The sequence below is a fragment of the Taurulus bubalis genome, assembly GCF_910589615.1.
Source record: "Taurulus bubalis genome assembly, chromosome: 3".
NCBI lineage: Eukaryota > Metazoa > Chordata > Actinopteri > Perciformes > Cottidae > Taurulus > Taurulus bubalis.
Genome location: NC_136591.1, coordinates 15,751,122 through 15,778,282, shown reverse-complemented (window position 1 = coordinate 15,778,282; position 27,161 = coordinate 15,751,122). Strand labels below are relative to the sequence as shown.

The 27,161-nt window shown below is 39.7% G+C and overlaps 1 protein-coding gene across 1 annotated transcript; it reads right to left on the bottom strand.

Annotated features, from left to right (window-relative positions):
• Positions 1–964: 964 nt before the first annotated feature.
• Positions 965–26,615, bottom strand: frem1a (Fras1 related extracellular matrix 1a; the record flags this gene model as incomplete). The annotated part of the gene is made up of 36 exons (XM_079216180.1): positions 965–3,243; positions 3,370–3,455; positions 3,586–3,701; positions 4,479–4,610; positions 5,178–5,363; positions 5,441–5,488; positions 5,580–5,788; positions 6,007–6,156; positions 7,004–7,076; positions 7,193–7,322; positions 7,408–7,552; positions 7,633–7,834; positions 8,841–9,258; positions 10,731–10,995; positions 11,169–11,364; positions 11,917–12,058; positions 12,150–12,294; positions 13,796–14,006; positions 14,083–14,279; positions 14,480–14,665; positions 15,889–16,092; positions 16,488–16,740; positions 16,851–16,944; positions 18,064–18,272; positions 18,433–18,600; positions 18,700–18,790; positions 18,882–19,078; positions 20,169–20,311; positions 20,412–20,756; positions 21,489–21,620; positions 22,335–22,443; positions 22,538–22,861; positions 23,062–23,258; positions 23,705–24,015; positions 24,111–24,205; positions 26,373–26,615. 36 exons carry the CDS (start codon positions 26,613–26,615, stop codon positions 3,041–3,043), a joined length of 6,555 nt encoding a protein of 2,184 aa, XP_079072306.1. The 3' UTR covers positions 965–3,040.
• Positions 26,616–27,161: the final 546 nt, after the last annotated feature.

Genomic DNA, 27,161 nt, shown 5'->3' with positions numbered 1-27,161 from the left:
TTAACGGTCAGCTGGCACATGTAACGATAGCCTTGATAACCAGAATACAAGTCATATTTCTCAGAGACACTAGTGTGCTAGTGTGTGTATATATATATATATATATATATATATATATATATATATATATATATATATATATATATATATATATATTTCTGATATATACATATACATACCGCTAAAACATATTATGGAATATATTATGTAATCACTGAGAGAGACTTCAGGTTACTCATTAATTATCAGGTTAAGATTGTTCAAAGCAGGGCTGTTCTTTTTTATTAAATTGTCTTTTTCATAGCCCATGCCTTCACATGATACACTGGGAGGTAAGTGAGCAACTGGTGGTTCCCTTCATATGTTACGTGACAGCAAAGTTAAACCCTGCTGGTGAAGGCTCAAAAGTAACTGCTGTTCCAAAAGCTACTATCGAAGGGTTAGCAAAGACCATGTTTTATGATTTACAGTAATAATCAATCATAACATCTTGGCACTCAATTTACACTGCACACATATTTCAGGTTGTCCTGCTACTTGGCGAATCCCTTAAATAAGAGTCTAGATGCAGCAAAGACAGTTTTAGCTGGACTTACCGAGCTGAAGGGCATCTGGTCGATCTTTTCTGTGCATGCAAACCTCTGACAAATGCTTTCAGCTCATATCAAAGGCCCTCTTTCATGCCCCGGCTGTAGATCACATGACGGGGATAATCACATTGCTGCTGAACCTTGTGGTTCAGCAGCAACAACACGGCTTACAAACAGTGAAGACATTTCTACATGAAATATTGTTTCACTGTTTGCAATGGAAGATAAGTCGTTGATCATAGAAAATCATATATTATTGGAATGAAAAATAACATTGGAGTATTGGAGTAGATGTGATCACATACAGGATACTACTCAAACATTGATTTCATAACTGAAAGGATCATTTCTACAAAATATTAAATGAGGCCCTTTTTAAATGGGGACAAATTAGGAAATAAAGCATTCTAAATTGTCATGTCTGTGCATTGGGTTCCCTTACACCCCCAACATCCCATCACGAACACATACCAGTATACACATGGCATTTGCATTATAGTTTGCCTGTAGACATGGAAACCAAGCTGTTGGAATAATGTGTGTTGCAGTAATCTGATTAAACACAAATTAATTTAGGAATATGCACAATGCAAGCACAATAACATCAAATAATAAAAGCCGTGGCACTAGATTTGGACACAGGGTGCCTTCAGTAATGTTGCAAATAATACACAATATCAACAAGCAGATTTAAGAAATGATTTGCACCACGGACCAATTGACACACAGTGACTCGGTGGCACTTGTTGGTAACCTAGCCTTGGTTCTGTCTGAAATAAGGAAAATACACTAATACACAATTTTTTTATTTATAAATCTCTTGCGAACTTTAACACATATAACTACGGAAGCCCAGATAGGCATGTGAGAAAAAAAAGTCTGTTCTTAGTTTTTTTCTCTCCTGTGTTTTGCCGGGATAGTGTTTTGTTGTTATCATATTCACACATATGCCACAAGAGGCTTTTCACCTTTTTCCACAGATGGAAAAAAAGTTACTTTGTAATGCACAGTTTGTGTTGTCTACCTGTTTCACAGATTTTAGGAATTTTGACAGATTTTCATGGCAAAACCTTTTTTATGGGGTCAGATCAGTCTAAATTTTAATGAATGCACACAGAGGGATTCACAAAGGCATTTTGTAATTTAAATGTCTCTCTACACAACATGTTTGTTCAGTTTACACACATATATATAATATATATATTATTATATATGAATGTTAACAAAATCTACATATAAAAAAAAAAAGTCACAATATATTTCTGATTCACACAGACATATCTATTGTATTAGAAATCCTCAAATATATGTATTTAAAAGGTTTGTGAATTTGTATTAACAAATTGCTTGTCATGAGTGAACTTCACTGCATTAGTTTGTGAGACTTCGATGATACTGCTTGATTCACAAATGCATTACTTTCAAAATGGAAAAATCAGTTGAAGGAATAAGTCCTTAAACCCAGAAATGAGTTGACTTCCTGTTCCTTTCCTTAATGCAATGTTTCTTTGAATGGGTCTATTGTCAGATGTCTGACATAAGAATGAATGAATATATACTTTATTAATCCCCAAGGGGAAATTTAGTGTGGTTCACACAAGCTGAACATATTTTACAATATGAAGTACGTCAGTAGACTGCTCATGCGACCTATGTGGGTCATTTATAGCCTGAGCATTAGTTCTTTTCTCCTGCCAAATGCATTCATCAAAATGGTGTTCATTGGTAAAGAGTATCTTGCTGAACAAAATGTGTAAGTATTATAAACAGAGCTTATTTTCTGCAAAAATCCAATGAAAAAATCCTATTGGCTTTTGCCGAAGGAACCAGTGGGATGCTAACTTCCGAGTTTGGGTTACCACAATATGTCATCCCTGCACCGCTCTATACTGGTGTGTCTTGCACAGGGTGGGAACTGGGGAACAAGGTGGAAATAGTGTCCTGGAAACGACTCAGACCGCTAGCTTCAGCGAAATGATCCAAACTTCTGAAACAAGTGGTACCGTCATTGATATCATTTATATATTAATCTTCAAACGCATTTCTTAATGACCCTTCATGTGCATTCATTAATATTGAGACTGATCTGACCACTAATTTTTTTCACTGGATTTAAATACATACATACACACAGGAGAGAAACAAGTTTCGATCAAACTGAGAAAATGGATCAGAGTTTTTTCTCACTTGCCTCGCAGGCCTTCTGTATATAACAAATACTTTCAGTGGTTAATTAGAATAAATGCAGCGTAAACAATGTAACAGGTTACTTTTTTAGAAACTATATTTTTCAATAGTTATAAATGACATAAACAGTTCCAGCAAAGTTCCTGTTGATCCTAATTGGAAAGTTGTCTGGTATTGCAGTTTGAATGTTCCAAGGATCAATCCTTCCTCCTTCTGAAACAACACAGTGGCTCATGGCTGTGATGCTGTAAACACTGTTGAGATCAAGTTTTTATTGAACAAACGAAGCGATGACCTTTACTCGTCTTGCAGTCCCTGATTTGCCACTTTGCCCTTCTCCACACCAAGACGCACTTTTTGTTTCCCTTCATTTTGGACCGAGGAGGCGTCTTTCTCCAGTTAGTGTAGCTGACCGGCTCACCACCCGCCCATTCCCAGCGTCCTCGGCCCTCCCTGTCATTCAGGCCTTAAACAGTAGGAGGAAAGTGCATTAGTTAGAGTGAAGAAGTTCTAATCTACCATTGAAAAATAGATTTAATGATGAAAATATAAAACTGAATGGTGTTGCAACGATTTATTCAGAGATACCCACCTATCCAAAATGGTTTTCTTCCGCTGAAGTCCCACAGCCAGTCCATGTCGACTTTAGAGAGAACGCTTGCTAAAGTGCCGTTGTATCTGAAATCAATTGCCACAGTGCATATAATTCAGATTATATAGTGTTTCATGCATGACAGACAACTAATCAGAAGCATATTTTCTGCCTCAATTTGTCGTGTGTTTAACCAAGCGCTGTGTTAAACTGTACCTCTCTCTGCAAGCCCTGCTAGCTGCGCTCCATGTGACTTTGTGCTCAGTGCTGAGGGAGTAACAGTAGCCACCATGAAAGGTCCAACCCTGACTACACATCTGAGCACTCACCATCTGTGATTCAGGAGGAAATGGATGACAAATGTAAATGATTGTATAATAGTTTTTTAAGTACTTATTTTTGTGATTAATCAATATTTTGTCAAGCAAATAGAATATCTATCTAAACATTCCATTTGGAGATACTCAAGGTTCTATCCTAGATCTACTACTTTTCAAGCATTATTATGTCACTTGACTTAATCCTGATGATCTGAGAAACTTTATGGTCTAGAAAACGACATCTCTGATATTTATTTAATTGTGTCAGAAATGTATTTTTCTCCAACCAAAATCAATATAAAAGATCATATCACAGTTATTGGCTTCATGTCATAGTAATTGGTCCACAATGGCAAATAAATACGCTTTCTCATCAGTTTATATAGCACTATATCAGCAAATTTCAGCTCAAGCTAGAAATGTTGGTGTCAAGATTAACAGTGATTCAACCTTTCAACTGCATATGAGGAACAAATTGTCGCAGTTTGGCGAAAACTGTAATTTTCCGGGAAATGATAAAGAAAGGCCTATGATTTTTGAAATAATTTAACACACAGTTTAGTTTGAGGATGGAATGGAGTTACGAAATGTAATCACAAGCGCTTTTTAATATTTTTCATTGGTTGAATAATTGTAAAACTCTGAAAGACACAGAAGTATGGAGACACAAGGTTTCCGGCAGACAGCGACGATAACAATACTTACAAAATATTGCAAACGTCAGACATCTTTCTCCTGGAGATGCAAAGAACTAGTGCATGCTTATTACAAGTAGGTCAAGTTTAATACCTGATCAGTTGGTGCCCAGGGTTTCCAGGAGACACCATTGCAGTGAAAGAGCTGATTGGTTGTCTGGTTGAAATGCAGGAGTCCCATCAGTTCTGGCACACAGGGCTTTGGTATGGTGTTATCAGCTTTAGTCTACCGGCCATACAAATTCACAAAAAAAATGTCTTCAGTGTTCCTTTAACTGAAATGCTAGGACGTTTTATATAAACACTAAAACAGTATAAATATAGTATAGAGTGTTTGGAATAAACAGGTGGTAGTGACCTGTAATACCAAGGTAGTCCTGAATGAAGCACACCCTGCTTTATGGTCTATTTGACAATAAATGGGACCTTAATAATTTACTAAATGAACATCATACTGTATGATAAGAAGACTTGAAACTAGAGATTGAGACCATAAACTTATATTTACAATGTTTACTGTAAATCAAGAGAGAAGTAGAGTCATTTTCTCATAGACTTCTATACAACCAGAGGAGATGCCCCCTGCTAAACCTTAGAAAGAAAGCAAGTTTAATGCATCTTTGCATTCTTGAAATGAAGAGAGCAATGAAGAGACATAAAATGGCTATTCGTTTGATTATCAGGCAAATCCAGGTGGCCCCGGTCACAAAGCTGGAGATAGTTATTCTTTGCTGACTCAACACTACACACATTTGTCAAGAAGCAGAAAAGGACCAGTAACATTTGTACTCACATGTCCTTTAGCCAGTGCTGTTTTTTGTGGTTTTGAGATCTTTCTGTGAGGCTCTGAGATTGCCTCAGTAAGCACAGCTGGCACCTGTGTCTGTGCTCCCCTGCTAACCACACGGATGTTAGCCTTTCTGCTCTTCCTCGATGGGGAGGTGTCATCCTCTACTTGCATTTGCATGATGCCATGATACTGGAATTAAAGAGACAACACAAATGAAGACTCTTCTGACTTTACAGTTCGATCAGTTAGTATCAGCAGCTGCTTACCGTGTAAACGATGTCTGTCCCGTTGTGAAAAACTGATGACGGTGCAATCTAAAATACAAACCAGCAAGGATTTATAGATAGTTTAAGCTGTAACAGAGTCATGATGAGAAGGAAGAGGTCAACAAGAACAGGTACTTACAGATTTCGGGTTGCCCATAACTTCAAGTTTCTTTTTTGGGACATGTGCACCAGGCCTAGAGATGCTGTCTCCACGGGTCCAGATCACTGACTCTGTCCCAAGGGGCAGCTTCTCTAGCTGAATGGATCCATGTTGGGGGTACGTGTCTGACCGAACCTCTTTCCCTACAAGAAGAGGAGCCTCCTGATCCTGGTGCAGCCTAGGCTGACCTGTGGTGTTTGAGGTTTTAACAGTCACAGTAGTGTCTTTAGATAAACATCAATAAAGGTTTTTGATCAGAATGATGCTATCTTGTTACAAAAATATTATACTCTGGTGGTGATGTTTTACAGGACAGTGCATACAGTCAAACCTATATGTGAAGTAATGCAACCTTGCAAAGTATCTTATAAGATGTTCAAAATAAATGGCTATGGTTTATTTTTACCGCTTCCCGAGTCCCTGATGGTGACTTGAGCTTTGTTGATGCTGCCGATCACTGTGCCTTCAGGGGAGACCAGCAGCACTTCAAACATCTCCACAGTCTCCTCAAGGTGATCCTGAATGATTTCGCTTAGCCAGCTCCTTGTGGACACTCCTACAAAGAAACATAAGAAACATGCACTTTATTAATCCCCTTGGGGAAATTCTTCTCTGCATTTGACCCATCCCTGGTTGGGGAGTGGCCCTTTGGGGCACCCGGGGAGCAGCTGGGGGTTGGGTGTCTTGCTCAGGGACACTTCGACATGTGAGCTATGGGGGGACTGGGGATCGAGCCGGGTACCTTGCGGTTTTGGGACGACCACTCATCCCCCTGAGCTACAGTCGCCCCAGGACAGGACCATCACAACCTTTTCCAAGCGCTGGTGCAGGTCTCAGGTATTGTGGCTTTGTCTGTTTTGTACCATATACATATACATGCAGATATATACATAAAAAGGGACCTCTGCATTTAAGGCATCATAAACATTTTAGGAGCCGTTGGCTGCTGTGAAGAGCCCGGGGAGCTCTGGCTGAGTTTGTTTGTTTCAAAATCCGATGGGAAAACCCTAAAATGTTTTTTATTTCTTCAAGTGATACAAAAATGATCCCTGTGACAAGTGAGTAGATTGCATGCATGATATTTGGCTGAGAACGATCAAGGTTGAGAATAAACCTTCGAATATATAACGATCGAAGCAGCAGCCCTGATTTTCTGAGTTTTAGTCACTTGGTATGAGTCAAGCACCCAAAACACTGGATCCTACACTTCCAACAATGGAACTAAATAGTCTTCAAGCCTAAACTTCCCCTGAGGACATCATCAGTAATCATCTTAGACTAGACAAATCTCCTCCAAAGCCACAGAAGGCTTCAACCGGCTCAGTATAACCATGAGTCGTAAACCAGACATTATTTGTAAAATTTGTGATCATAAAAAACATAACAATGAGGACATACTTTACCTGGATCAAACTGAATGAGGGAAGAAGGGCTTGTGCGGAAGTCTTTTCCAGCTGTTGCAGTCACCTCCTTCACCTATGATAAAGAAACATGACAGAAAAAACAGTCTGAAAATCTGCAAGAAAAAGGTTAAGTTCAATGTACGTATGAAGTGAGTTTAGAGAGGTTTTAACAACTGCTGGCTTGCAGACCTTGACAGTGACGTATGAAGACTCTGCCAGGTTTCCTATCCGGATGAGGTCCAGCGAGATGGCTCCCTGCTCCTCACACACAGAGTACTCGGGCTGAGACAGCTCCACGCTGGACCAGCTGAACTCAAGTCTGCAAAGGCACGGTTAAGCACGGTGAAGACTGAACTGTGAATTCAAAGATGTCACAGAAATCCGTGTTATAAGGTTTTCCTTACATGTGAGGGGGCCCCGTGTTCCCTAAAGAATCAGACACTGTGAACTCCAGGCTGTCTGAGAGAGACTCCCTGTCCGGGTTGATGATGTAGGCGATAGTTCTCTTGTTCAGCTCCATCTGAGAGAAGCGCTGTGGTACAAAACCACCTGCAAGCGCAAACACAAGCTTTACTTTTCCATTCCAAACTAAGCTGTGATTCAGATAGCAATAAAAGGCATTTCTCGACCTGTGGTCATGTTTTCTAGGTAACCAAAGTAGGGCTGTCGAACAATGCAGAATATTAGCTCCTCTTCTCTGCTATCACTGTCTTGGGCCTTCAGCTCTCGAGATGACACATAGATCCCGTGTCGTCCGTCGCCGAGAGGCTCTGCTTTCCAAAGAGGAAGCAGCTTGACAACCTCAGGACAAGACTTATCCAGAGGCTTGATCTGAAACCATAAATGGTTTGGTATTAAAGTAGAAATGGATTAATGTTGATGAACATGAACATTATTGAAAAGGTAGTTTGGTACTTATGAAATGATGTGACATAGCCCATATGATAAACACAAATGTTAAAGAACATCTTATCTTATCGTTTTATTTTACAAAAGCATTCAAGTATCAGTATAATTTCATCATGAGTTGGTAGGAGATTTAAAAAATTTCATTCTTTATTTTTCTATTGTAGTTACTCGTTTCTAAAGGAATTAAAAACCCATGAGTAAGGCCAAATATAAAGAATAGATGTACCTGTGAAAGGAGTTAACGTGAGCAATAGTTGTGACTATAAAAAAGAATTCATGGTTAAATATAAAACTTAGGTAACTATTAGTTGTGTTTTGTTTCTGTTTTGGTACAACCTAGACCTAGGAGAGAAAGGGTTGCCTATTTTAGTTTTCCCTTATTGTTATTTATTTATTTTTATCTAAATGATAAATATAATAATAGCCCCTTTCTATTCTTCCGACCACTCAAAAGCGCTTTAGCACCACATCATCATTTACGCATTCACTTCCATTGACACTGATGCAAGGTGCCTCCTGCCCATCAGGACTAACTAGCATTCAAAGCCTACTGGCCACATGGACACGTCAACCAGTGTAGTTGATCAGCTTATTTGATATTTCTTTCTGGTATGACCAGTAAGCTCCACATAGATATTGTTGTATAATTGACATCAACTTAAATTTGCTAACTTTATTAATTTGTACTTGTGCTACATTTTAGCATTTAGCATTGTAGCTTGTGACCATCACGACTGCTGTGCAGAAAACCATCGTGAACATTATTACATCTGGTTCAATACATTTCTAATGTAAAAAAGGACGCAAAAGTAAACCTGTGTATCATACTCTCTTCTCATTGGCTCACTGACCTGGGAGCCCCACAGTACATAACTCATCCTGTGACCAGCTGAGGTTGCTGGAGAACAAGCTCCTTGTTTTTACTTACCTGAATAGTGAAGAATACAGGTTCCGTGTGTAGCTGCCCGTTCAGCAGGAAACCCCGTTTGGTGCTGTCGGAGGCAGTAAAGGCAAATCGGTCGATCTGTGACGGCCCCCCGTCATGTTTGTAAGTTACCTCCAGCTCATGGATCTCTCTCTGGGTGAAGTTGGAGCCAGCAGTTAGTGTGGTTCCTCCTAAAAGCAGTCGGCCATACTGTGGAGGCTGAAGAAGGACAAAGGTCAGGGCACTGGGTGGAGTGTCGGGGTCAGACATGACCAGGCAGTCAGGACCAAGGATCATGGAGGAGCCTTGTGGAACTGAGAGGCCTTTGTTGGAGGACAGAGACGGCAGGATGCGGTCCACCATTTCCACTGCGATCACAAAGCTTCCGTTTCGGCTGGTTTTACCATTACTCACAACAAACCTGGCAAGACATACAACAGACTTGATGTTAGGCTTCTGAACAAATGTGATCAGGTATCAAATATTCTTTACTAGACCGTTCGTATCTCAAAACATGTGTACTGCTCTTTTGTCACGCTGATGTGAATGTGTGCAACCTACACAACTGATCTCACTGATTACAAGATTATTCCGGATGAAGAGATGGAGCTCGCCCTACAAGCACATCTTGTTTTAAGTTACATTCAAATCTATGAAATGTTTGAAACACAACGTAGTTTGGGAACAGTTTATGACGAGACCTATTGAACTAGAAAACGTGAGATGATGGATATGAGCAAGAATTCTTCGACAATTTGAGCTGTTAGCGCTCAAATCTTTCAAGTTTGATGTGGCAAACGTTATGTAACTGCTCCAGGCTTTAGGTATGTTAACACAGCATGCTTGCTCACACACTATGACTCATTCTCACATAATCACATAATAATAATAATAATAATAATAATAAATAATAATCACATAATCACACTTACTCCCTCACTTAGCATCTAGCAGCTGGTCTGCCACCGTATTAGTATAAATAACACAATTCTATAACATATGTATATATTTATTTGTTTATTCTTTACTATTTATTATTTAAATACATAACTGTATTTTTATTTTTATTTTTTTCACTTATATTTACTTGCACCTTATCATTCACCTGCACCTTTTATTTATCATAGAACCTCCTCATCTTTGCGTGTGTGTATAATTCTTTCCTATCCTTGTCTTCATCCATTATTGTTTGTTTCTTAATTTCTTTATTTGTTTCTTAATCTCTTTATATGCCGCTCTTTGCCTTCTTAATTACCCCTCGGGGGTAAATAAAGTTTTTCTGATTCTGATTCTGATTCTGAATCTTGCCTCATTTTAATGACAATTCAAAAATCATAGTTAATCTTTTCAAAAACCATCTTGCTTGTTTCAACGTCTTATAACCCTTTTAGAATTTTGAGGGTCTTGCCATATTTGTTGGTTAATGTCCTGGCATAGCTGGCAAGCTACTGCACTCGTACTTCCATTGCCAAAATGTGTGCGCACACTTACTTACGTCATCATATTTACAAACTGTAGCAGGGTCATTGCCAGTGGCTCTGCTTTAGTTTCCATTCTTCTATGGTCAGTTATTGGAACAACATTTTATAGTGACAGGAGGTGGTACTAAATCCAGGTTCCATATGCTTGCAGTGCTAGTGACGTGAATTGGGGCAGCGCAACTAGGAAGAAGACTTATTTGTCATGAATATCCTGACTAATTACATCTTGACTGCAAGTAATAATGTCAATACACTATGTAGATGTAATGTTATTACTGTGCCATGTAGTTAGCATAGGATCCAATTCTGTAATATGTAATTATTACACCTGTACAACAGCTGTGACATCAAAACTGCGTCATGTAAGGAAATAATTATGGCAATTCATAATCCAAATGGGTTCCAGACTCACTGAAAGGTTTCCGTGGGTGTGGTGGCTCGGTTGTCGTGCACGTAAGCCACAAGGTTGGCTGCTATATCCATCTGACTGAAGGTGGAGATGACCAGTCCAGGATGCTTTATGTACTCTACGTGTCCATGAGCCGGAGGGTTGGTGATGATGTACAGAAGCTCCTCTGGCTTTTCTGTTCCGTCTGTGGCCAACAGCACGTCCGTGGTGAAAACCATGCGGTCTCCACGACTAACGTTCGCCGGCTTCACAAACATGGCAATGTTTCCTGGAAATCACGGTTGAGGAGTCATTGAGAGGCTAAGTTAAAACGGAGTCCCATTAGTTTGAATTATCAGTGGACAGAAGGCAGGGGAACACGGTGTGGCCGGGCAGTCAAAAGCACATCCCAAGTGGACCAAACCTATTACTAATGAAGAATTGCAGAGTGAATTCCTGTACCTTTTTCCAGATCTTTGACAGAGATGTGGAAGTGCTGGGAGGGTGATTGATTCTTTCCATCCGACAAGTAGAAGACAAAGAAGTCCTGTGTTTTAGCACCGTGCAGGCCTGTGTTCACATAGCGCAGGAGGTTCATGTCCACCATCTCCTGGGTGCAGTTGGTCCCCGCTGTCAATGTCCTCCAGCCCTGACCTTCCTGAGACAGAGGCACAACACCTCCCAGTGTCACTGCAGTATTTACAGTGATAGCTGTAAGCAGCATATCCCAAAGGAATGGGAATTATTCTGGCCAACACCTTTCTGACTATTTATAACCAAAGGTACCCAAGCATCGGTCTCTCCCAAATCCATAGGGAAACATCTGTCTCTTGTCGCTAAATGCTCCACTATGTTAATTTAAAGGACATTTTTAAAAGTGTGTTGCCTGAATACCAAAACAATGAGCTAAAAGAGACTAAAAACTATGTAAAGCTGAATGGAACTGCAGAGTTGGTGATACGTCTCTGTGGGTTCATCTTTACAAGTGACATCCCCATTGTGTAGGATTTAGTGCCATCTAGTGGCGAGGTTGCAGATTTTAACCAACTGAATACCCCTGCGCTCACCCCTCCCTTTCCAAGCGTATCGTAGAACTACCGTAGCTTTAAGGTAACATAAAAAGTGTATTGTTCCTCCATTCTGGGCTACTGTACAAACATGTATAAACAATCTAGTGTGCATCTTTAACTTTTGACAGCACTGCACCAACCTTAAGCTGAAGTAGTCCTGGGGTGGGAACACTGTCAAATATGTACATGACCTCTGAAGAAGGAGTGTCACCGTCCTGTGCAAACAGTGTAACGCTGGAAATAAGCCTGGCTTCTCCCAATTCCACCTCCAGTCCATTGTTCCTGAGGGAAAGCGGATTGAGACATGGTCCAGCTACTTTCCCACAATGTTGTGAAGACTCACTTTAAGCAGGAACTGCAGTGAAGATGTTACCTGATGATGCGTGGCTCCTCATCGTTGACTGGGAGCACTTTAACCATCACTTGTCTTTGGAGTTGGTGCCTGCCATCACTCAACTGAATGGTGAAACTATCCTCCGTATTCTCTGAGTCATCGTGCATGTACATCAGATCCATACCTAAACACAAACGATCATACAGATTTATTATCAGTTTTATTTACTGCCATTATAGCAGGCGATATGCTCATTTTAAACAGGGGGGACAGACCTGGTTTGTTCCGCTCACCCTCAACTAGCTAACCATCCAACTAAACAACACTTTTGGTTCTGTATTGGTCCTCAATCCACATAGTTTAGAATATCCATAGATCCAAGTAGGGCCGGACTCTATTCCAACTGCTACTTCAGCACCATGGACAGTACCACAGATTTATTGACATACGGCTAGCTCAGTTAGGCTACTGGTATTTCAGAGGCAGGGATTCTGAAAGCTCATTACATTACATTTCATTTAGCTGAAGTTTTTTTTCCAAAGTGACTTACATTTTTGCTCTATACACCACCGGGGAGCAATTCGGGGTTAAGTGTCTTGCTCAAGGACACATCGACATGGACTAGCAGGAGCCGGGGCTCGAACCACCGATCCTCTGATCGAAAGCATGCTAACCACTGAGCCACAGTCGGCCCCGTCAATGAGTCAGGCAGACCAGATTGACATATTCTGCCCCTGCACTCTTTCTGATCCTAGGGGACGGGGAGGGGAGATCATCCACCCTCGTCCCCCTCAAAGTGCTGGACGTGGACAATGGTTGATGGGATAAAAACTGATTATTCAATTGAAAGGCACATGTCAGTATTTAGTTGTTGACGTCATACAAATCCTGGAACTTATAAAAAAAATATTTTAAAGTAAGGATCTGAGTTCATTCAGATTTTTGATTTCCATGACTTTGAACCAATTGAGTCGACTGACCATTCTGTAAATTCTATATTTACATGAAAAGAAAACCACATTTTATGAAAACTGTTATGATTGTTATGATGGTATGACATACAGTAAATCATATCTGGCTGTCAGAGAGCAAGTGAAACATCTAAAACACTGCTGGAAAACCCAGTGTACTCAACATGCTGTTTGACCTTCATTGAATATAGACAGACAGAGAGACTAGACAAGTGTAGGGATGGAAGTTGTTTTGTGCACAGCTATGGAACGGCAGTGTGGTCTAACCTAGTTAGTTATCTTGTGTTTGGATGTGCTACTTACTTGGTACTGAGTTGATGTCTCTCAACATCATGTTATAGTGTTCTTGAATCTGAATCTGTCCCTATGGTGTCATATTGGTAAAGTGTGACTGTATCATAACTCATTTTTTATTAGTGTGACTGTTATAAATGATTGTCAAACTAACAAGACTGAGCAGCTAAGACACAGCTTGATTAGATACAGAATTGTAATATCTGACAGATGAGGTAAATTGTAGTTTCCAGGGGGAAACTCAAATATCATCTTTCCCATTGTACATGAATGCAGCATTAGCACTGAGATGACTTAAACCACAGACTTAGACCACAGCTACACAGATCTTTACAGATTAATAATCAGTGACCTGAACTTTGTTCTTTGTTTCAGTACTATGAGTGAAACACGGCTTTAGGCCTGCCATGGAAGAAGTACCATTTGAAAGATCTGTCACTGTGAAGTCCACCACAGGGGACTGAGGACTGGCCTCTCGTCTCTTGCCGGCTGACGTTTCACCGCCGTGGGAGACGATGCTGCCGTGCTGCGGGGCTCTGACCACACTGAAGAGCAGGCTGTCCTTGGGGACATCCAGATCCCCCGCATGTAAAACGGATGAGTCCAGCTGCTTCATTTCTCCTTCTCGTACCTCATCACAGAAGGACATCAATGAACGTCGGACTAACAAAATATGATCAGTAGTAAGACAGAGCACAGAAACTTACTGTGATGTTCCGAGCCACAAACTGTGGGATCTCGTCGTTTATCGGGTTAATGATAATGTAGAAGGGGACATGGGCAGAGCTGTGTTTGCCGTCTGATACACAGAACACGAACTGGTCAGCTGTGGGCTCCATCCTCTGGTGTCTGGACTGTACGTAGTTCACATGGCCGTCAATGATGTCTTTGTATGAAAAGGAAGCTGGGAAAAGGGAGGTCAGACAGAAAAACACAAAAAATATTCTTTTGTTTCCCCTTTCTGATGATAATATATACATATATATATATATATATATATATATATATATATATATATATATATATATATATATATATATATATATATATATATATATATATATATATATATATATCATAATGCTTATATATCATAATGCTTACCTATGCTTATGCCTGTGTTGCTTTTTTCAAAACCAGGACTGGGAAGGACATTTTCAATGTAGCCAAACTGGGGCGATGAAATGAGACTGACCACCAGTTTGTCCAGAGCAGTGTCCACGTCAGAGGCCTTCAAATGAGATGCAGTTATTGGGGCAGACCCACCTTCATCCACTGTAAATATGTGGCCTACAAACAAACAAAAAGCACAGATCATTCTCAAACATCATGCTTTAAAAAAAAACCTTAACTGACCAACTGACCACAGTATTAATATTGGTCATGGGTCAAATTAAACTATTTTAATCTTTAAATTATTTTCTATTTATCATATTTTGTTGAGGTAATTCTGGTGATTCTGGAATTTATAAATTATATGTTAGAAATATATGGCGTTTGTTTTCATATCTGTAAATTGACGCAAAGCATCAGTTAAGTTTCATATCCTTTTAAGGGGTTCTCCATTTTGTGTACTGAGAATAATAAACTACACTGGCTAACAAGTTAACAAAGAGCTACCTGCTGAATTGAAGCCTATTTTAAACTCTTCATCGTTTTAGTCTTTTCCTGGGTTTGAGAAATTAGTCCTGAAGCTAAAATAGGTAAAAAGATAAATAATTTAAAAGAGAACTTTCACAAAGTCATATAATCCACTGTTGGTGTAAACAAAAATGATACAATTTTAAATTGCATTCATCGATGAATTACATTTTTGGCCACTTGGGCTAAGTAGAGCTCCACAACAATTGAAAGCACCCACATCTGTTCATTAAGTTAACAAGCAAATACGTTAGCTTTAGCAAACACTGGCTTATTTAAATCTTTTAAAAGACACAGCGCAACATTAGTATGTTGAGTCCAATTCTCACACTCTGTTTGGTCTCCCATGAATCCCGTAAAAACTAAAATGTAGCTGTTAGTGTGTGCATACAGGTTTTTGTGGATAGGACAAGCTCGCTGTTCGTTGAGGTTTTTTGTATCTTTGTACTAAAATGGCAGTAAGTATTTATTTTGAGCAAAACAAAATAAATTGAACAAATTAGCAGAATTAATTCAGCAACGCCTAGTTAAGATAAGTATAACTGCTGACTTATTTGAAATATTTTAAAGTTTATATATATCAATATATTGCTTCAATTTAATTTGTCACAGATACCAATTTTTAAAAACCTTCATGCTAATAGACCTCTCTCATGACAATAATGCACGGCAATAATACATAGCCATGAACAGTGTACTTAATTGCACCTGTGTTTCTACCACTATGACATGATAACATTTCTCCATTGAAAAAAAAAAAGTATTGGAGGTGTAGACTTAGCCAACAGTGTAAAGAGTGAGGGAAATGTCAATGAAGCACAGTCACACGGAGCTGGTATACCTGGACACCACTTGAGTTAAAAGTGGCCCACCTGCTGTTAGTGAAGGTGGTTGGCTGTCGACTGGAAACACTGTGATCTGGAGGTCATACACAGGCAGACTGTGTCGTAGTTGAGTCATGTCTCTGGTCTTGGTGGGATTTTCTTCACCGCAGCATAAAGCAGAGTTTTCCGTTTCTCCATCAGATATAACAAAGGTGACGGTGTCATGGCGAGGAGTGAGTCCAATCTCCAGTCCTGAAACCACAAACATAAGAAGTATGTTTAGAGACCGTCTCTACTTTACTGGGTTGTTACTTGTTTATCTCTCCAATATATTTACCGTAAGTATCCATTCAACACTAGGAGCTTAAACAATAATTCAGCAAGTTAATATGTTTTATTATTATTTTTATCAAGAATAGAATGGAATGGATAAGTAACGTTGTGCCATTAAAGAAAGAGAAAACTTGGGCTTCAATATGGCTCTTTGATTGTGGAAACAGATGTAAAGATATGTTTGTACTGCAGCTGCTGAAAGTTGACAGTTTACAAACTGTCAACTTTAGGGAAGGGAGCTCACAAAATGTAAATTATAATGACAAAGACTAGTAGTAAGCACTTTAGCCTTAAGCCCACTCTGCGCTGCCCACCTGTGTGTTTGTAGCTGATGATCCTCGCAGTGATGTCTGCCTGAATGAAGCGATCAACCACGATGGAGTTCCGGAGAACCACGCCATGATAAGGCTGCCGGGCGATCAGGAAGGTCAGGCTGCTGTTGTCGCTGTCTGCGTCAGTAGCGTAGATGTACTCAGCTGTGATGATGATTTCCTGTCCCTCTGCACATCTGAGAACCGGTTTCAAACCAGCCACCAATACTGGTACCTCGTCATTGATGGGCAACACCTGGAGATGACATTCAAGTCACTGCGAGCTAAACATTTCGCGGTACCGTTTTTACTTTCTTTTTTTCTGACTGCAAAGAAGGAGCAACAATGTAAATCAGTTTATATTACCTTCACTTGCAGGACAAAGCTGACTGAATTGGAGCCATCTGTCGCTGTGAATTCAATGTGGTCCTCTACAGTTTCTGAGCTGTCGTGATTGTACCTGATTTGACAAATGACAAACAAAATTAAGATTTGCTGATTGTTGAAATAAACATGTTTGTAATTTGAATTCTCACTGGTTTTAAAAGACAACTTCACATCAACCTAATCTTGGCATCTCTTCACTGGCTCCCTGTTCATTTTAGAATTGATTTTAAGATTTTACTGGTTACTTTTAAAGCACGTCTGGGTCTAGCACAAACATATATATAGAGGAAATGTTGAAACCATATGATCCAGTTCCCAGATCTTCAGATAGATTGGAGCTGTTCCAAAGTCAAGGCTTTGAACGAAAGGTGACCGTGCTTTTGCCATCAGGGCCCCTCAACTTTGGAGTTCAGGCTCGCAGAATCAATACTCTCTTTAAAATCACTTCTTAAAACCCATTTTTACAGACTAGCTTTATGTCGTGTCGTGGTTTTACTGCTTTTTTATAATTTATATTATGAATATTATATAATTAAAGTATTATGTATTGTTATTATTATCAATAATAATAACAACAATGATTAAAGGAAAAAGAATAATTCTGCACTCATCAGCTTTAATAATTGATTACTTACCTCTCACAGTCCATCCTAATTTAATTAAAATATCAGCTGGTGACACTTGGCAGTCAGGTAATCAGGCAATCTTGGTATCAGGATTTGCAAGAAATATGTTTATCTATTGACTCACACAGCGAAGAACTGATACTGTGCCTTTCCACCCCGTTTATGATTATGAGAAATGGTATTCTTACTCTGGGGCCTGAGTTTAAATTGAGATGTTCTGTAAACACTGCTTATTTTAATAATGGTGCTGTTGGTCTTTTTGTTCTTTTGGGATATAAAAAGCTATTTTCACAGCACACAACTTGAATTAACTTTTTAATGAATATAATAAAATAAAAATTGGGCATAACTCTACAATAAGCTATGTTTGACAGAACACAACCTTATTAAGTTGATTTGGCAAGAGGTTGCCTATTCAGCAGACACAGACTAACATTAGCATATATAGGAGTCTTGGTTCTATCAATCTGATGAATGGGAGTCCAATATTCACTTTTTTTTGTTGACGCAGTGTGAGAGGATACAATTCTACGGCCACATGAAACAACTGAAGCAAGATGTCTGACCTAACTTTAAGACTTTTTAGGTCTAGCACAGTGAAAGCCTGGTCCGGTTTTAGCGGAAGGCCGCCGAGATGCAGAGTTCCATGCTGCGGTTCCCTCTGGAGCGCCACCTGCAGGGCTTCTTCCACAGAGTCCATGTCTGACAGCATCAAGTGTTCAGGGCCGAGCCGGCACTGCCCTCCTTCATCTACAGTCAGAGGGTTGGTAATAACCTGAAACAGAACGCACCCACACTTCACATATATACATATATATATGTATATACATATATACATATATATATATATACATATATATATATATACACATCCACACACAATCAATTAGGTAACAATTCATTAAATGGATTACAATAAAAACTGTAATTTCCACCTGTGGCGGCTGGTTGTCCACTGGCACCAGAGTGATGTTAAAGCAGATCCCAGTGACTGATTTGCCAAGGAGGTTGGTTACAGAGAGAACAAACTGGATATACTGGGGGTAAGGGCCGATGTCCATGACTGGAGGCATGTAGGCTACTTTCATGAAGTTCACTGCATGCTAGAAAAAAATATAAAATAAAAAAAAATGACATATTTTTTGTGAGCTACAATGCATTTAGCTAAAAAGCTTTCCTGAAAAAAAAGAAAGAAGAGTCACCTGTGTGAAGAGCCTCAGCACCGGTGCATTGGAGTCTTTGGTGAATTTGGGTATGCTGTCGACTAAGAACAACCTCCCAGCATCTGGACTGCTGCTCATGAAGACAACAGCACAAAATTCAGACTGATTGTTTTCCCACTGTTTGGTGTCCACTGTGTTCTCTGAAAGTGAGGCATACTAACCTGTGAGGACCAGCGTAGAAAGGTGTAGTAGTAACCGTATATGTAAGCTCACTGTCTGGAGACTCCTGGTCTACAAAGTGAAGCTGTTGTCGGGTTATATGGACCACTTCTGTTTCTTTGATCACAAGACACCGACTGGAACCAGGAACCTCTTTAGGTGGTTGGTCTGGAACAGGCTCTATGTGCACCACCACCACCTGCACCACAAGCAGATGAATCACTGAATCAGAAATCATGATCAAAAATGAAATTTCATTGCAAAGTAGTACATTTTAATCATAAATTATGGACTTTTTTTCCCATAGTATTGTGCATTGTAGTATTGTGGATTTTGTTGCCATTAATGGTTCCCATGATTTTGGTAATCTTTAGGTTGGCAGCTTTGGTTTTAGTCAAATGTCTTGACGGTCGATGGACTGCCACAACATTTTGTACAGACATTCAGCTGTTCTTTGTGTTTGCTAATTAGCAAATGTCAGCTAAGTCGGTGAACATGATAAAGATCAACAGCGAAACCTCAGAATGTTAACATTTACATTGTGATTATGCTAGCCATGATGTTAGCATTTAGCTCAAAGTACCACTGAGTCTATGCACAGCTCACAGAGCTGCTAGCATGACCTTTAAGCTACTTCATACTTCTGTGTTAAGGGCTTATGGTGTAGCTTCGAAGCCAACTAGCCACCTAGAAATTTACCAAATAAACCAAGCTACTAACTGGAGTTCATATTGTTTCTTTATCTTAAGCTTCCTAGCCCCCTAAAGTGGGGACAGAATTATCTTTCATGTGGCCTCCTTCACATATTGATGTCGCATAGCAAATTAAACGGCACTCTGACCTGTCCACTCTGCAGCACCTAGTCCCTCTGGTATATAAGCCCCAGCTTCACTCACACTCACTGCCAGACCGTTCTCCGCACTTATGCCAGACCCTCCAGCGATTACCCTCGGACTGCTCTCCTGTTGCCGACCCTGCCCGTTTACACTTCCCCGCCTTGTCTCTGCCCCGGAACACCGCCATAGCCTTCTGTCGAGAACTGCCTCAGCTCCCTTTTGTTCCTGTCGGATTTGATCCTGGACTGTTTGTGTTTTGTTAAATCTGCCTGGAATAAAGTTTGTCGAAACGATTCTGGAATCCTGTGGTACAGCATCTGGGTCCTTAACACCCCCTGTTACGGATGTATTAATGATCATGGAGTTTAAATTGAAATGGTCCCCTTTCTTGTCTAAGATTAACTCACAAAATCACTATTTTGATTATTTTAAATGTGTGTTGCTGTTACTCACTTGAGGCTCTGACAGGTTAGGGGGGTCATGGAAATCTGACAGCACCACCTCAAAGAAGTCATCAAACACCTTGTTTCCTAGGTGTCGATAGTAAACCATGGACTGAGAAAGGTCCCTCTGGAGAAAGTGGCTGACAGGATAACCTGGGTTAAACCAACAGACACAAGGCATGATTTGATTATTAAATGATTAAAACAAACTCCATGTAGGGTGAAATGAGAAAATGAAATCCATCCGTCTGACCTGTGAGCCCTGATGTTGGCACTTTCATAACCTCCCCTGCCTGTGGGGGGCGGGTGATGTTAAAGAGGATGTAGTCGTCGCTGGAGTCCATGTCTAAAGCCTGGAGGGTGGAGCCTCTCAGTAAAGCCATCTGGCCCTCAGACACCTCAAGCAACATGTTGGTGATGAGAACCGGAGGGCTGTCGTCCTTCGGCAGGATCTTGATGGGGAACTTGTGTCGGGTCTGATGGTGGCCGTCGGTGATGCGGAAGATGATGAAGTCTTTGGTGGAGTCGCTGTCGTCGTGGTGATATCGAACCACGCCTGCTTTAATGTCCTTGACAGTGAACATAAATCCCTTTCCCCCTGGATAAAAACAACGTTGGATATGTGATGATATCAATATATTACTGACACATTTAAGTAAATGTGATGAAAACGAAACACTTAGACACAAACTGTATTAATTTAACTATATTATATTTATTTCAGATATCCTGTAATCTTTGCTTTTTAATTAAATGTTAAATACTAGATACTTTTGCTCTTACATGCTACTAAAACTATCTAAATGAAATAACCTGCAAAAGGGAACATCTTTCTTTGGTTGAACTATTCCCATCATTGGCATAGTATGCAACCTGAGTAGACGTCACTTCACTTAAACTCTTGTGCATCGCTTTAAAATTTTGCTCTGACGTCCTTGGAGGACAAACATGTTATCATAAAAAAATTGCCATCAAATTATGTGTTCATATTATTTTGAGTGCCATTGAGTACCACTGAGTACCATTTGTGTTAACCAACTTCGGTCCTGAAGATATGCAGTCATTTTCACAATTTAAGTCTTGCTAGTTTGGTTTACATAATGCCACTCTTGTATTTTTTAATGAAAAAATTAATCTACGCTTTATATGACGGCCTGTTGATTAGCAATTGAATCAATACATTGTTCAGCCCTAGCCACTGTTGCCTTGGTGATTGCACACTGCTTGATGATGCATCAGCTCATAATGGGTTAACATATCTGCAGCACAGACAGACAGATGATAGCCAGATTGAAGTGAAGATGTAATTTTGTCTTTGTTGTGTCCGTACCTCTGACTGTGAGCCGTCCATGCTGCAAGCCGTCCACAGTGATGATACGAACAGCATTCAGGTTGTCGTTGTCCACAATCTGGAGCTGCTCCCACATTATTGGCCGAGACTGACCCTCCAACAGACTAAGGCCTTGAAGGCAAATTGTTGTTAGAAATGCTACTTAGATACTGTACATGCAAATACTAATTTGAAACTCACTGAAAGATAGCTAAAAGACCAGAGTTCTCAAGCCAGAGTGCACAGCTTTCTGTGTTCAGAGAACATATACATATTCTACAGACAGTAAACACTAATTTCCATGGAAATTATTTCTTCTTTGGTCTCACAGCTTATAGATGTATGCTATTTGAAACCTTGCTTAATGCTGTCTTAAAGCTGTATTCATTTTTTTGTGATCACTCACATAAACTCAGATGGGACTAACAACAGACACAAGAATATAAGCATTCATTTGAGTTGTGTTTCTGTTCATAAGTCCAATATTCACTCTTCTTTCAGGTCTGTTTTCGTCTCCACCAACTCCTGAGATAAATATCTGGTTCTTTGGCTGCAAAATGTTTGACTTTCTGTCTGTCTTTCTGGTTGGGAGTTAGGGTACATTGGGTCTTTCAAAGCTGAAAACAGCTGCTCTGCTGCATCTGGAAGCGAGATTGATCAGAGCGGTGAAACGTTTTGCCAATAGAGGCTAAAGAGCTAATGAGTTGGGTGATATACCTTCATGGTGTTGTCACACGAGTTATGATTGTTAAAATAAATTATAAATTATAATGTATGACATAAACAACCCAACTGATTCCATGTGTTTGAATGATCTTGTGCATTTGCAATGTGATGCTATCATACCCATGTTCCAAGACACTCTAGGTGCATTCGTTTCTGCATTCCTTACAGACATGTGAACAGTCATTGATGGGCTCTTCTCAAAGAAGAAATCATGAACCTCAAATTCGATCTGTATGGGAAAATAGCAAAGATTTCGAGAAACCACTGATAAAACCAAATTAATTATATACGTAAGATAATGGTACATGAAAAGGAGGCGCTACCTCGTAATTCCTGCGGTGGGTGTTTGAGGAGTTTGGAGGTTGATACCCAATGAGCATGTCATTGAGATCGAGCCATGTAAAGGAGGAGATTGGGCGAGTATGATCGGACAGATGGGTGATGAAGCCGTCCACAGGCGGTTTGGTGATGTTGAAAACCAAAAGTTGTTTGGGAGTTTCTTCATCTTCAGTGTCTAGTGTGGCAGTGGAGAGTGGAGTGAGGATGAACTGGTCCACTTCAAGGATAAACATGGACGTGAAGGACGGTTTGGGCGGCTGGTTGGACAAAGCCCCGACTATATGCACGGGAATCCAGGCCTGTTCAGACTACACAGAAAAACACAATGTACTTAAGGCTAAATTTCCTATATAGTTGTCAATTTTTGTTTGCAAAATTCCATTCCATTATCCAAACCCCTTATCACAGATGATGAAATAAAAACAAAGTGTTGTTATACTAGAATCACAGTGATAGTAAGGATCAAAGAAATACAAAAGTGTTGGCATTAAATAAACAGCTAAATTACCTGATATGTGCTGCCACTCCGGGTGTCCTTGAGATCCAGTCTGATCGCAATGTAGTCTACGTCTGGAGATGGAGGGTCTATGTGCTGATACCTCAGCCCCATCAAAAGGAAGTCATCACAGGGAATTTTGGTGAACTTCACTAGCTTCAGACCCTTCAGGCAGTCTTCAGATTTACACATTGCTCTGGCTTTATTATCTGAATAATTACACAACCACAGACAGATTTGAGATCACTTTTTGTATTCTTGTTTTACCTACTGAGTGTGACATCTAGATAAAGGCAAACTCAACTGGTTCTACGTTTACTCTACAAGGAGAAAACTCACTTTTGTATCTTAAAGCGCAAAACCAAGCCATCTTTTCATCAACAATCGGTTGCCACACGGCAGGGAATAATCACTTACATTATTATAAATTAGGAGGTTTAAAGTTTGATATTTTATGTGCTGCAACTAAGAAATTATTTAGATGCTGTAGGTTCAATACATTAGTACTCAAAGGACAACAATTTACAAAGTTATTAACCAGATAACCGTGCTGCTCTTATTTCTGGGTCAAATTAGTTGTTCTTCTGCACTTATGGGTAAACTAGGGGTGTTTGTTTTCACCCTCGGCTGTCAGCCGTGCCGTCTCAAAGGTTACCTAGCTGCTGGCGTAGATTAATGAAGCTCTCTGGCTCGTCCCCTCTTATCGTAGCTTTCTCTGGCTCTCCGGTGACCAGTTGGCCGTGGGCTGGCAAGTGGGTGTCATGGCCACTCAAATGAATGGTACACTCCAGACTAGACCGCTGCTCATAATGGAAGGACACCACATTGCCATCCACGACATCAGAGAAGCTGTAAAATTCAGGAACCTCCAGGGATTTGGGCCCCAGCTTGATGATGCTGCATTCAGGTTCCACAATGTCGACATGGAGAGAAAACACCTCCATATATGTCTCTGTCTCTGTGAACCTGGTCAGAAAAAACACAAGATGATCATACTGCCATACCAGCAACAACAGTGAAGAAAGACAATAGGTGGTTTGAGTGATATCAAGGTGTTTTACCTGTATAGTCGAAGCTTGACTGTGTCCTCCTTTAATAATGGACATCCGTTATGGACGTACTTTACCTCATCAGCCAGATAGTGGCAATCAAATACCTGTAAAAAATAAATGATTAAATACATGGTAGAGTTGGGACCACTGTGTGTAGAACTACCTGGACATTGGTTAGCTAACGTCATTGTTAAAATGTAAAAAGACAATGTAACTTTTGCTGGACTGTGGAGACAAAAAAAAGAGTAAGCTGACTCACTCACTAATACAAGTAACACAGCAATATTGATCCAGCCTCATTAAGGTAACAAGACCAAGTAAGGCTGTAACAAACAACTAAACACTTGAGTGTATTGAACATTGCACTGTATTTTAATTTTACTTTTTCTTCCTAAGAGGAAAAATGTGTTATTTCCTCTCTCAAGATGTACATGATCTTGCTTTAACACTTGAGCATGCATTGTGTTCACAGCTTCCACTATGTTCAAACTGGAAGCCAAATTCAAATTTTGAATTAATCCAGGATTTAAAAAAAATGTTTTCATTAATAAATCACAGGTTTTGAGGGATGCAAGATTTAAACAACACTAACAGTGTTTATCTGCCAATGATCTAATACCAAATCAGAAACTAAAGAATCAATTCATATACAAGTCTATACTTTTCTAATAATGTCCAATACATGTGTAGAACAATGTAATTTATTACAAATTATGGATTAATTAGAGATAGTGTCAATACACTTACTGATTTTTAATTGCAGTTAGTGTAATCTAGATTTCTAGTCAGAATACAGCAGGTCAACTGAAGATGAAATGTGTAATTTCCACAGGCAAAAATACATATTGATATATTTGGAGAATGAAAAAGTGTTCAATAATTAATTGATAATGAATTTATATTTCCTTGGGTTACAATGTAGCTTTACTTTGAAGGACATTTCTATTTCCCCTATAATTAAGCTAAATTACATTCATATTACATTTCCAAGAAACTTACTAGGAAATGCTTTTGCTATTTGTCAGATGATGATACATGATTTGAGAACAGACTACTATCTAACTACTAACCAGTCTCTACTGACCATTTTCTTAATGACTTGAACTCTGATATATATTTTACATTTGACAAATGATGTTCACTGTCACAAGGTAAATTGCAAAGAAATGCAATTTATTGAACAGTGTAAAATGTATGACTGCATATTCGGGCCACTGCAAGAAAAAACAAAATAATTACTTTGATTGAATTAAAGTAATTAAAGTAATAAAGCAGAAATTACTTGAGATTAAAAGTGCTTCACTTTGTAAGGTTGAATCAACCTCGTCACACGTCACACGTCGTGTTACCCGCTGCAGTGGATGACCTAAGCAAGTTATACTTTGCATTTAGATTTAGCAACAAGGAAATACTCGTGATTTTCAGCCCAGAATCACATTATCAGAAGCATTCGGACTGTGAAGAGACATTTCTGTGAATTTGGCCTATTTAGAAGAGAGTAAAATATTGATTATAGTTTTTTCTCATAAATTTGTGAGTTTTTCTTTAAATTTACGACTTAAATTGCAGAAATTCGGAGGTTTCCGTCATTCTTTTAACCTACAATTGCACCAATTCTTCATATAAAGGGCTTGATTGTTCCCAGCTCATCTGGAACTAAACTCATACTGTATGTGAAAGAAATACATGTTGTGTGGGCTTCCTCATGGCAAATGTTCCAAGTTTAATCCTAAACTTTAGTGTTGTACTTTTAAGCATAAAAAATAGCTCTGATTCTGGACAGTCTGCAGATGACTGTATCTGTCAGCACAGACTCATTAGAGCGGAGGCAGCCTGTCAACCTGGAAAACAAAGGAAGAAGTATAGACGGGTCCCTCCACCCTCTCTTTCCCAAAATACCTCTCTTTAATCGACCGAAGAATAGGCTGCTGCAGACATGGAAATATACCTCCATGCCAGGTATTTATAGGTTGAAGGGCAGAAAGTAAATATCCTGAACAAAGCTTTCACACTTGACCTTGGCTTAATGCGCTGGGGTATACAAAGTTGGATCTGAGGGCCAGTTACACTAGACTCTAGGAACATGATAGAATCTGCTCAACCCATCACTGAGCCCTTGTCATCATTACCACAACACTAATAATACCTTAAATGGTTTCCTACATGATCGCTGTCAAACAGTATCATGGAAGCGTAATGCATGCCTTCCATTCGGTTTTACTATACAAGGTAAATAGCCTGGAACATTGTAAAAGGGTTTTTCCATTATACCTGAGGCATGACTTTTCCTACTTGTTGAGTGATGGGCTCATTTAACACCACCTCCACCTTGCACGCATCCTTCTGACGGGGAATATGGAACTGCAGGTCACTGTCCTGGAGGTAGGCTGACTGACCCCGTTTCACCTTTACACCCTTATTGACTTTCACAAGGGAACTGTGTGATGGGCAGGTCATTCCCAGCAGAAGCACAGGAAGCAAGGTCCAGGCCAGTGTTTGACCATGTGAACCCATCGCTGTCAGGCACAAGCTGATGTGTTCAAGGACTGGATGAAAACAAAAGCTTTCAGAAACACACTTCAATTGGGGAATGAAGTAATCCAAGATGTCGTTCTCTTCAGAAGAAGCTTCATTTTGCTGTGGTTGTATGATATTATTGTGCCGTGAGTCTCCGAGCTTTTACCGGTTCACATGATCGGTCAGGAGCTGTGAAGGAATTTAACAAATTTCAGTGTGTGGCATTTCTTACATGAAGAATGGCATTTGTTATTACTGTCCTGAAAGCGCAAAACACAACACTTACAAAGCTAATTAAGAAAACCTCAGACACCTCAGCATTTGAGGGAACCAAATGAGAAAGCCTAAAGATTTTGTATTCAAAGCACTAAAAGCTGCGAGCGTTGATTTCATTGGCAATATTAACGTGTTCCTTTCAAGAAGCTGTGCTTTAAGAATAACCAAATGTGGTTTCTGTTGTGACAATTGAACAAATGATGACAGATGAACAACTTAGTGGACTTTGATAGTAAAAGACTAGGGCTGCGGCTACATTTTTTTTTC